This window comes from Hibiscus syriacus, unplaced genomic scaffold (assembly GCF_006381635.1).
Source record: "Hibiscus syriacus cultivar Baekdansim isolate YM2019G1 unplaced genomic scaffold, ASM638163v2 tig00116951_pilon, whole genome shotgun sequence".
Taxonomy (NCBI): domain Eukaryota; kingdom Viridiplantae; phylum Streptophyta; class Magnoliopsida; order Malvales; family Malvaceae; genus Hibiscus; species Hibiscus syriacus.
Genome location: NW_024063482.1, coordinates 4,267,528 through 4,280,508, shown reverse-complemented (window position 1 = coordinate 4,280,508; position 12,981 = coordinate 4,267,528). Strand labels below are relative to the sequence as shown.

Below are 12,981 nucleotides of genomic sequence, written 5' to 3'. Positions count from 1 at the left end.
ATCAAGTTAAATATGAAAAATATTAAACTTACCTCGTTGCGTAGAGTATGAACCTCGTTCTGCAACGATGCTACAATCTCACGTAGAGCTGCTACCTCACCACATAAAGTAGACACCTCAACACGCCATGCACCATTGTCATCGCGTAAAGTACCGACCTCCTCACGCAAGGCATTGACCTCATTACGTAACTCCCCTAACTCATCCCGTGGAGGTGGAGGTGGAGAACAGTGATATAAACGTCGTGGCATCTTTGCCGGTCGCCTATCATGAGGTGATGGTGGAGAAGAGGCTCGATGATGTGACAGAATAGGTGATGACTCTCGTTGTGGAGGTGTATATTCAGGTCGATCAGGTGATGGCTCTGGGTGAGGTGATGGCTCTCGAAGTGGTGGTTGCTCATCATCCGTGCCATCAAAAAAACGCTTACTAGCTTGCCACTAATCAGTGGCAAGCTCAGCTTCCGTGGGTGTCAGCCTCTGTAATGGAGTGTTGGCCTCCTAACAATATAAAAGCTTAAACAAAGTTAAACGTGTACTAGTAATAACTTGTTTATAAACATATGGTAGTATTTGTGTTAACTTACATTATTTATTATAGTATACGGTAGTAAATCTTCCCATTGCTGCAAGGACTGTTTCCTCTTCCAGGAAATAGCCCTAGGAATATCATTAGAAGTTTTTAATGCATATGTCTGCATGGCGGTAAAGGCCTCAAATATACAAATCTACAAACAATACAATAACAAACATTAGTAATTGTTAAAGAATTAATTATAATTTTGGAAACATTATATAAAAATTATTACCTTAAAGGCCCAAATAAAGCCTGACAAAGTGTATTTGAAACCATCGCCACGCAAACTTTTCCGATCATCAAAGGCAGACGACAACTTATTCCATGTAGCTTTCCATAGATACGAACCCCACGGAAATAGGTTCCATGCATTTAGGTCCTCTATCAATTTAATTAGATCATTAGGAATAGGTTGTCGGGCCTCTCTACCTAAAAAGTCGGCTTACAAAAGTATTAGAAGGCATACTCGGATAACATCGACGTCATCCATCCGAGTAAAACCATCTTCCTTATTCAATAATCTCGTCAAGTCTTCCACGTGTAAATTCGACTTCTCCGTTGACAGCTCAGGAAAAACCCGGGAAAACCATGATAGGCGGGTAATATGTCTAGTGTATCGATCTACATCATCGTGTCCGAAGCGTAGACTGGTGATTAAGCAAAACTCCTCCCGTCCAAAACACGTATACGCCGGTGGAAAATCAAACCATATCTCTTCATCACGACGTTGTATAGTCTCTGGTAGATCGCTAGTCATGGTTTGAAGAAACAGATGGGTTAACATAGCATCTCCACCCGGATGTTGTACTTTCAGCCATGGCCCGAAGCAAGTGTCCTCAAATATTTTTCTTTGTGCAGGTGAAAGCTTCGACGCAATTGTTTTAGCCAGGCTTACTTTATTTCTTAAGGTCAATTGAGCCAAATAATAGTTCTGCGAAAACAATAAACATACCAATTTAGATATACCAAAAACTACACTGTGAAGATATAACAAGAACAATAAACATAAAGAGTAGTAGTTTATTCTTCAAACTTAAATTTGCAACACTGTGAATTTAGTATTTGTCTTTGTTTTTTGGTTGAAGTAATGCAATTCATTCAAGTTTCAATTTGCAGAAGAAGAATAGTTTCTGAAACATTAAATCGCAACACGAAAATGAAAATCGTAACACGAAAATGACTATCGCAACGCGAATTTGACTATCGCAACGCGAAATGAAAATCGCAACGACAGAATCGCATTGCGATAGTCATTCTCGGTTTCAAATACTAAAATTGAAAGAAACTTGAATGGATTGCATTACTTCAACCAAAAGACAAAACAAAGACAAATACTAACTTCACAAGGTTAAAGACTAAACAGTTTAGCAGTATTGGCAGCAATCGAATGAATATAATAAGCAATCTAAGTGAAATGGTTAATCTATTATTGAAAACGCCAGTAAACTTATCATCAATTTCAATATGAAAAACCTAATAATAATGCAAAAATTTCAAAATAAAAAATAATTAAAAAAACTAACTCTCGGTGGTTGATTTGGTTGATTTTCCATTTCTGACCGTGAATGATTTCGCCGGAGATGGAGACTGATATCGTCGGAGATGGGGACTGATTTCGTCGGAGATGGGGACGGATGTCGCCTTAGAGAGTGAGAGATGGAGATGAGACTGAGTTGTGATTTAGGGTTTTAGGTTATGAGTTGCGATTACGGGATATATTGTGGACGGTGTAGTGTTCCGATATATTAATATATTCGTGTTTGGAATTTTAAAAAAAAATACGCGTTGGATACGAATGGCGCTATGTAAATCGCATTGCGATAGTCAGATTCGCTTTGCGATTTACATATTCGCATTGCGATTTACGTATTCGCATTGCGATTTACGTATTCGCATTGCGATTTACGTATTCGCATTGCGATTTACGTATTCGCATTACGAATTAGGAAAATCGCAATGCGAATTTGGAAAATCGCAATGCGATAGTCAGAATCGCGTTGCGAATATGGAAACTGATTTGCGATACTGGAGATCGCGTTGCGAATTCTCGATCGCATTGCGATTTAGTTGGTTATTTTGGCAAATCCAAAAAAAGTTAATTAAAATCATATATTATAAGGCATTTTTAGTCACTGATGTTATTTTCTCTCTTTAATAATATGGGAAGAAAGTAATATAAATGTTTTAAGGTTAACGCAGAGCTGCCTGACCATCTAATCAGACCTGATAATTCAATTTATAGTATACTATGACATAATCATTCAATGCGTTTCACCTCAGCTTTTGTCCAAATTTCGTGGATTCTTCTTCTTTTTCCTTGTGATCCAGTAATGAATGGTTTTATCCGAATCAAAATCTAACGATTTATGGATTTGTATACGTTTAGTCGCATGGTAACTTATAGTCCAATTATAAAAGATAACATATTTTCATAGATGATTCAACTTTGAATAGTATATTTTTACATCATTTAAGGTAATTCAAGTTTCATTTTTCTTTATTAATTCAGTTTAATCTCTTTTAATTGAATATTATAAAATTCATTACGTGGATGACGGTCCAACCTAACTTAGCACTTGTGTTCATAAAGCAATTAAATGGCATGTTATCGGTATTAGTTGTTAGTATGAAATCCACAATGAGTCAAAAATTGTAAGGTGACGTTTGGTTGGCATGAATCTCTTAGAATTAAGGGGAATTGGAATCTAATTCCACCACTTTCTCATATTTGATTCAAGTTTTCCAAGGGAATTGAAATCCCTCATGGCTTCAACTTTCCATTAAATGAGGGAAAGTGAATTACATCCATTCTATGATGGAATTCAATTCCCTTGTTGGAGGGAATTGAAATTTGATCATATTACTCTCATCAATCTTTTGGTAATTTATTCATATATTGAATAAAAATATTTTTTTATTATTTCGGGTCGGGTCGGGTGACACTTTATTTTGGTCTGGTCGGGTCGGGTCGGTTTTTTTAAGTGTGATATTCGGGTCGGGTCGAGTTCGGGTTTAGGGTAAAAAATATCCGACCCGAAAATATATATAATTTTACCTTATATATTTAGGAATAATTACAGTAATACCCCTCTATATATAATTTTTTTCAATTAAGTCACTGTTTTTATCGAATAAAAATAATTTTTTTATTATTTCGAGTCGGGTCGGATTTCTAATTCATATATTCGGGTCGGGTCGGGTGAAACTTTATTTTGGTCGGGTTTTTTTAAGTGTGATATTCGGGTTGGGTCGGGTTCGGGTTTAGGGTGAAAAATACCCGACCCAAAAAATATATAATTTTACCTTATATATTTAGGAATAATTACAATAATACAACTCTCTCTATATATTTTTTCTAATTAATTCATTGTTTTTATTGAATAAAAATAATTTTTTTATAATTTCGGGTCGGGTCGGGTTTCTAATTCATATATTCAGGTCGGATCGGGTGAAACTTTATTTTGGTCGGGTCGGGTCTTAGATGGAGGTTCCCTTGTTCTCGGGTCGGGTCGGGTTGACCAAAAACCCGACCCATGGTCATCCCTAATTGGGATGATTTTAACTTATGACGTTTATTAGCATGATTTTTATAATTTATTGAAATGAATAATCAATCAATAAAATTAAAATTTAATTTTTTTAAAATTTTTATAATATATTGCTACATGTAATTTATAAAACAAACTAAAATTAAGCAAAAAAAACAAGAAGGGCAATCCTGTCATTTTACATTACTGAAATCAAATTCATTTGACATGTCTGCGAACCAAACATAATATGGAATTGGATTCCAATTCCTTCACAGATTCCAATTCCCTCAAAAACATTCCAGCGAACCAAACGTCACCTAAGGGTGCGTTTGGTTCACGGAATGTAAGATTACTAGTAGGAATAAAAGATTACCAGGGAATAGGATTAATGGGAATGTTACGTTACTGTGTTTGGTTGGTTTGAAAGGAATGTAAGATTGCAGTGTTTGGTTGAAGGAATAAAAGAATACTGGAATGTATACTTTACCAAATTGTCCTTGTTCTATATTTTTTAATAAGTGAAATTCTAAATATTTAAATAAAAATTATTTATATAAAAATTCTATCTGTTGATAATATATTACTTGAGTATTTAAATATATCATGTATTATTTTAATTTTAATTAATATTAAATTTTATATAATTTATGTAAAAATATGATAAATAGTTAAAATTTAATCCCCGATAACCTAATTGATGCTGGCTACAATGCTTTAGATTCGTCAACAGAAGAAATAATATATGATAAATAGTTAAAATTTGTTTACAAGACTTAAATTACTTGTAATTTACATAGTTTTGAGAACATACAAGGAACAGGGAGCGCACAAAGGCAAATAATAAGTTTCCAACATGGAGGTAAGAACTGAAAACCAACTCCACTCACGACACCCACATACAACAATGGCGAAATTGTTGTGTTTGCAATTGTTGGTAATTACAAATATTTTATCAGAAGGTATATTGCGACAACCAAAATCATGATTCCGATAACGGCTAATTGCATGCACGTACAGGAACAACCACCTTTGGTTCGCTTGTTCAAAATTGCTAGGTTTTTCTGCGCTCTCTGTTAGCAAAGAAAACAAAATCCTTAGAATCCACTATGACAGTATAATTTAAATAACTAAAAGTCATCCAATTCTTAGTTTACTTGAGATCTTTTTGTCTATTCTAAACACAAATTGAATGACCATGAATTCTATCCTTCCTCCCTAACAAGATTCATCACCAAAGATTTCCCACAACATGACATATTCCGAGGCTTAAAGTCATTTATAGGAATGCCTATTTCTAGTAGGGGGGCTGGATAAATATATTAAACAACAGTCATTCGGTATCATACCTTTCAAAAGCAAAAGGAAGATATTGTGTTATGCATTTAAAATGTTAATTAATAACAAGTCTTTTACCCGTAGGCGAGAATCGGTAACATCAACATGTTCGTCTAGGTCATCCAGCATTGAGAGGGAGCACAATATAAAGTTTACTGACTGTGAATCAATCTTCACCAAGCATTTGCTTTAAAGAAAAGAATAAAGAGCAACATACAATGAGTCTGGTATGCAGATCAAGTTCTTCATTGACCGCCAATGCAATATGCTTTGTACTTAATACTGTCTCCTCCAACTTCTCAAGACCCTCATCCTGCTCTGCTTGAAAAAGAAACGTTCATCATTTGAGGAAACTAAAGCAATTATACAATCCAGCAGGGATGACATTTGAAACTAAAATAACTTGCCTTTCATGATTTGTCGTTGAAGACCAACAAGACCAGAGTTATCCAACCCAACAGTCCTACTCATGGCATCAACCTTTGTTTCAGGCCCCAACAAGCTATCTCGGTTTGCAAAATTCGACATGTTGAATACAGAAGCCATCTGATTTGCTTTTGATCTCAAATTTGCAACCATATCCTTGTGACGGTTCATCTCCTTCTCCGTTTTGTAACCAAAATATGAAGTATTGACAAAAGGACAGTTTATTCCTCATATTACAACATATTCCAATTCGACATATCTTATGAAAATCCCAGCAGACATGATCAAAATTACTAAACACAATATCAATTCACTCCTATTTGCTCCACAATTAAGATAACTTACAAGGGCTTCCCAGTAGGTACATAAGGGACTGCAATCCATCAAGTCTAGTCCCTAAAATCGTAATCTTCCTTCTAATAGCCGATGAGTGACTCTGAGTTTCTGGTCCAGACGCAGGTAAGGAAATCCTCTCAGATATCATGCCATTGATATCATCAGCAATTTTTGCTGCTTCATTATATTCTTTTATCCACGTGTCTGCTGCCATTGACCTAGAATGGCAATCAAATTAAAAGATTATTTAAAAGCACACAATATACACACAATCAGAGGATGAAAGAAGAACAGATAAGAGCAAAATAGAGCAAAATGAAGGGAGGTTTGGAAGGTCAGGGCATTGGTCAGGCTTTAAGTTCTGCATCGGAGGATTCTGCTGGTTCATCGCCGGGGAAGCTGAGGGAATCTGAAGGGTTGAGGGAGGTTGCAGCAGACAAGGCTTTTGGAATCATAATATTTTTGGAATCATAATCTGAAGGGAATATGAAACGTTCACAAGGAGAGTGAATGACTGGAATCATAATATTTTTGGAATAATCAAGGTTAAGAAGCAATCAGTAGAACCATTGAAGCAGCCAAACAGTCCAATACAACAACCAAAACTTAACAGAGGACGCATAAAGAAACAAGCAGATTATTAAAATTGAAAATGTCAGATCAGACATAACCGAACCACTGTTCCTAGTAGGAATTTGACCCAGCTATTGAAATTAAAAGTTTAGGAATCTCACTAGGAAACGATTAATTTTTTGCAGCACGGGAAGAAGAAGATAACCGTAGAGACAAGCTGGAAAAGAGAGATATTTTAACCCTTAACACGGGAATAAAATAAAATCTAAGACACATGAATAAAACACTAAAATTTACTGTTGGTATTATAGCATTACTCTCACTTGGAAATCATACTCCAACCAAACATGGGTATCTTTCATAAAAAACAAACATACCTGCTTGAAATGTTAAATTCCTTGATCTAAACGGCTCCAATGGTCGGAAAGAGAAAGATGGTAAATTTTCCACTATCTTAGACCATGGGTCCCAATTGAAATCTTGTTCATTTATGTTATTTTTTAACAAATTGGAATGGATGTGCCATATCTCCTCCAAATTCCAATCATAATCACATTCAATTGGACCCCACGGCCGTTTTCCTGTTATTTTTCACCTTTTAAGTTTATCCCATCTACACCCCCTACCCCACCTTCACTTTCTCTCCTCCTCCGTCCTTCACCATGAAAAAAATCATGCTTCAGTACAACCACCGCCGTCCACCACCCTCTCCTCCTCATATAAAAACCCACCATTGTTTTGATTCTCCATTTGACCTACAGCAAGCAGAAACATTAAGCCAATATGAGAGTTTCTGCCATTGCTGTTACTTTCAACCCATTCACTTCGCCTGCTACTCTAAAACTCACTCAGACTCAGTCATCTTTTCCATCTCCCGCCATTGCTTCTCTCAAGCTCACCACTCATGAGAATCAAGAGCTTTCGTGGAATCATTTGACTCATTCTAACTCGGATAAACTCGCCAAGAATTGGATGGAGTATCAAGGGATCAATAACTGGGAAGGCTTGCTCGACCCGCTCGACGATGTTCTACGGAGTGAGATTCTTAGGTACGGTCAGTTCGTTGAAGCGGCATATCATGCTTTTGATTTTGACGCTTCTTCGCCGACTTTCGGGTCGTGTAAGTTCACCAAGAACTCGTTGCTGACTCGGTGTTACATTAGGCAGACTGGTTATAAACCGACCAAGAATTTGCGTGCGACGTGCGGGATTCAGTTGCCGGGTTGGGTTGACCGGGGGCCGAGCTGGGTTTCGACTCGGTCGAGCTGGATCGGTTACGTGGCGGTCTGTCAGGACAAGGATGAGATCGCCAGGCTCGGCAGGCGTGACGTGACGATCGCTTTCCGGGGTACGGCCACGTGCTTAGAGTGGCTCGAGAATCTACGTGCGACTTTGACCGATGTGGGTGGTCGTGGCGGTGGGGCCATGGTGGAGAGTGGGTTCTTGAGCCTCTACACTTCTAGGAACGCCACGTGTCCTAGCTCGCAGCAAATGGTGAGGGAAGAGATCGGGAGAGTACTTGAAATATACGGCGACGAGCCCTTAAGCTTGACCATCACCGGCCACAGCCTCGGCGCAGCTCTAGCTATACTCGCTGCGTACGACATAAACACCAGCTTTAACAATGCACCGCCGGTGACCGTCATATATTTCGGCGGACCACGTGTGGGGAACCAAAGCTTCAGATGCCAGCTAGAGCAAAACGGGACCAAGATTCTACGTATAGTAAACTCCGATGATCTTATCACCAAAGTACCAGGCTTCGTAATCGATAACAAGGACCCGACGATCAATGCGTCGGGGCTGCCGAGCTGGGTTCAGAGGCGCGTGGAAGACGCCCAACTAGTTTACGCCGACGTAGGGCAGGAACTGAGACTGAGCAGCAGGCAGTGCCCGCACTTGAGCAAAGAAGGCGTGGCTTCATGTCACGAACTTGACACGTATCTAGAATTAGTTAATGGTTTTGTTAGTTCAAATTGCCCTTTCCGGGCCACTGCCGGTAGAGTTTTATCCTAACAAGTAACACCATCGTGGAAAACTAGGATCTTTGTAGATAGCAATTATAAGTGTTTATATACATATATATTAATATATAGATAAAATTTAATTACAGTGTAAAAAAATTATATGAAAGCTAAAATTATTTGTTTTATGAGTCTGGGTAGTTATAAGTAATATATGTTCAGAATTTTCTTAGTTAATTGATAATGTACGTGTACATATTCTATATATGTAATTTCTTGAATTTGGGACATTGAAGGAGAAAAATACACTCTTTAATCATTGAGATCGCTTAATTTGTTATAAGTTAAAATTATTGAACAAATATAAATAAATGATTAAAATTATCTATTTTCTTTATCTAATTAGCTGGGCATGGCACATGTTATTGCTAATATCTTTATTTATAAAAAAAATATTTGTTATAGTGATGGTATTTTTTTTTAAATTTTAAGAGTTCTTACTTCATGCAAGATCTTAATTGATTGATAGTAACTTAAATACTTTGATCTAATTATGTTTAAATAGTCTTTTTCAATCAAATATCTATTTTTAATTTACAAATTGAATAATTGAAATGTCCAACTCATTAACTTGAACCAATTACACAATTCAATATGTGTCACTCGTACAAATGAAAAAAAATCTCTAATATTATAAATTTTATTATGTATGGATTTTCTTTTGATATATTCTAATTATTAATTTTATTATACTTTATAATAATTAATCCTCATTTTAATTTATTTCAATATATATGACTTGTAATTATGATCCGTGCAGTATTCTTAAAAAAATCGTATTAACCTTTTTCTTTTACCTTCCTCATACTGTTGCCCTAACCCTAAACTTATCATTTACTGAATATCTAATATACGAGTGTATATATATAGCATATAATATTAAATTTCAAACAATTTTTTTTTATAGAAATCCCTAATTTTATTTAAAATAGAAAATATTTACATTACAATGAAGGTTTATGACTACAACCATAAACTAAACATATAATAAAGATATTTTAATAAACACAAGAAAATTAGTCAACTTAAGATCACATAAGGACCATATAAAAATATTTTCCTAAACACAATAAAATTAGCTAACTTAAGATCACATAAGGACCATACAAGGAAAATGTTAAAAAAACCTAACCAAATAAACTTGAACAAAAGATAGATACGAACAGATCTGACCGCATCGACAAACAAACCACAAAAAGGGATAAAGTTATTGAAAGACTATGGACAAACCACAAATCAGAATCGAACAAGTGAAAATAATATATACGAACACAAATTGCGTATCAAAACCAATATGAAGGTCCAACTAGGGAAGACAAGCATAATAACAAATTATCGTCATCTTGATCAGTCATGACGATGTCAAATCTAACCCTGAAAATTATAAACGAAAACAACGGTCAAATGACCGAAAACGTGCCATAAAGGCAAAAAAAAATGTGCCATAAAAATAGAAGAAAACATACCATAAAGGTATAACTATTTAAAATAAAAAAATAAGAAAAAAAAAACAAGATACACTATAATAAAGCAAAAAAAAAGACAATAAATACCGACAGTCGACGACTAACATCAAAATTGATATCTCTGACTACCATAAAGATGAGGAAGTAAAGAAACTAACGACGACTAAAGAAAAAAAAAAGAGAAAATAGGTCAATTTCTAACATTTTTTTAGAATATATTAAATTTGATTAAGAAAAACGTTATATAATATTTTTTTTATAACATTTAATCTAAATTTATCAGGTATTAATATTTATAAAAAAACGTAATAGATTTCAAACCTAATGATTGTTGCTTGATTGAAATAATAAATCAACCAAACTGGTAACTGAATTTATTTAATTTAAAAATATGATATAATTAATTTTAAATATTTTGAAATCGGGTTGGTCGAACCTTCACCCTATAAATTTTCACACAAAAAATATTGTTTGTTTTAATATTCAAAAGAAATTTCATGAATGCAACAAATTAATTGTCTGAGACAAAGCCCACGAAATCATCTCCTCCCATATCACAATCAAACATGATTGTCAAAGCTAATCCTAAGGCGCATGTCTCACATCGTAGAGCAAAACTCCATGCAACACCTTTTTGTGCTGGAAACGAAAATGCACTGTTCTGTCATAACAAATCTTCATAAGTAGTTGAGATTTATCCATTTGGTTGCTTATGAACCAAAGAGAAAATCATCATTAATTGAAGCATCATGTCCATTCTTGTTGAGGCGAACAAAATAGTTTCATTATGAGTGATTCATTCCTTTTAGTTTAGATGGAAAGTTGTGACCGATGAATGAATGACCGTTTGTCGATGTTTTTACATTGTAGAGGGTTGATGATGAGGATGATAAAGAAGAAGGGTCTTAAAAAGGAACTAGCCCTCGTTCTAATTGTGTTGAGGGAATTTATATTGATCTTTAGTGCATGTGTTTACCATAGCATCATTATGACTATTTGTATGTCGACAAAAATAAGAAGATCTAATAATTAAACTTTGGGTTGGTATCAGTAAGTCACTTAGACCCGTCAGAGGTCTTGTTTGAGGATCTTATCTACACATTGTAGTTGATTTGAAAAGTTATCGAAAATTTCGATGAAAAGAGATTTCTACGTGGAGGTCCTCGGAGAAAGAGGGTCGATAGTCTCCAAAGATGTTCTCAAGAAGTATAACAATTCTAAACTCCCATAGGTGAATCGAAAGAGCGTTAGAATCGCTCGTAGTTTTTTAAAAATTTTAATTTTCATATAATTTAGTTTTTTTTTCATATTTTTTATTGATAATATAATTTTCACCCAAATACGAAGTTTAGTTTCGTTGGTGGCCACTGCATTTCTTTATGATTTAAAAATATGGGTAAATACCTAACTAGACTTCCAGTTTTCATTTCTATTGTACTCCATTTTCTATTATTAATTATATTTTGTCCTCTTAAGCTATCCAATTCCGTCTTTGTTTATAATTTTAAATTTTAAATTTTATATCTAACTTTCTAATATAACTTTAGAAAAATTGATACCCCGACATAAATCTTAAGCAGCCCTAACTCCTAACTCCCATGTTGTGTGATGCTCATTCACAAAGAAGGCCATGGCGTAAACATTACCGTAGAAGAAGAAGAAGAAGAAGAAGAGTAGGAAGGTACAAGAAATGAAACGATAATTGGGGAATTATTAAATGCAGATGTATCTCTCAAATATTGTGTGATGCTCATTCACAAAGAAGGCCATGGCGTAAACATTAATCATGTACGAAACGCAACATTTCAAGACCAGACGAATTTATTCTTATCATTGTCGTCACTGTACCTTTGATTACTATTGATAATATAAAATGATACTTAAATATGAGCAAGTTTAAATCAAATTATAAATAGAATGATAAATGATGTATATCTTATTAAAACTTCTTGATTTTTAATCGTTTCATTAAAGATTGTATAGATGTATAAAAAGAAAAAATTATGGTCATAATAATATTAATTATATTTTTAAAATAAATTAATAATTTTTAATGGGTGTTAACTCATGGCATCAAAGTAAAAGATGATAATATTTTATTAGTAGTATGAAATTATCAAATGCATTTATGTGTATATATTAGACTTCAAAAGTTTTTTTTATTATATATTCACATTCCCAATATAAACGTCGAGATTTAAATCCATACAAAATGAAGAAATATGAACATCTTTAACTACTTGATCAATTAATAAAAATATTTTTTTTTTTAAAACAATAATCCCAAAACCCAACAAAACAGTCGTTATCCAATGCTGTTTGCACTTCCTCCGATCTCTTACCAGTGCCATGCAAAACGGACAACCATGCATGACTTTTTTTTTTCTTTCCAAAGGATATAAATTAATATTCGATGCACCGGTTATATATAATTCTATACATCATATAGAAAATTAAATAATATTATTAAAAATAAATTTAATTTAATTATATAACCTGATTCTTCATAAATCCAAGATAAATTCGTTTATTTTTCAAACACTAACACATATCTGCATTTCGCACTGTCACTCGTATGCATTAGATTTCTGTCTGGGCTCCAAACTTTGTAGTGATGGTATGTATGTACTATGGTTAACATTTTTGTTTAAAACAAAAAGAGTTGTATCTATCATATAGATTCATATCATAAAATTTTCGGGCTGAATTATTAGG

General features: G+C 34.4%; 2 protein-coding genes across 2 annotated transcripts; one reads left to right on the top strand and one right to left on the bottom strand.

The window, feature by feature from the left end:
- Positions 1-4,940: 4,940 nt before the first annotated feature.
- Positions 4,941-6,041, bottom strand: LOC120188640 (syntaxin-51-like). The gene is made up of 4 exons (XM_039192051.1): positions 5,849-6,041; positions 5,659-5,759; positions 5,520-5,564; positions 4,941-5,176 (listed from the first exon to the last, which is right to left on the bottom strand). Exons 1-4 carry the CDS (start codon positions 6,036-6,038, stop codon positions 5,045-5,047), a joined length of 468 nt encoding a protein of 155 aa, XP_039047982.1. The 5' UTR covers positions 6,039-6,041; the 3' UTR covers positions 4,941-5,044.
- Positions 6,042-7,559: 1,518 nt separating this feature from the next.
- LOC120188841 (phospholipase A(1) DAD1, chloroplastic-like) lies at positions 7,560-8,792 on the top strand. Its single transcript, XM_039192228.1, has one exon. The coding sequence runs from the start codon at positions 7,560-7,562 to the stop codon at positions 8,790-8,792; it is 1,233 nt and encodes a 410-aa protein (XP_039048159.1).
- Positions 8,793-12,981: the final 4,189 nt, after the last annotated feature.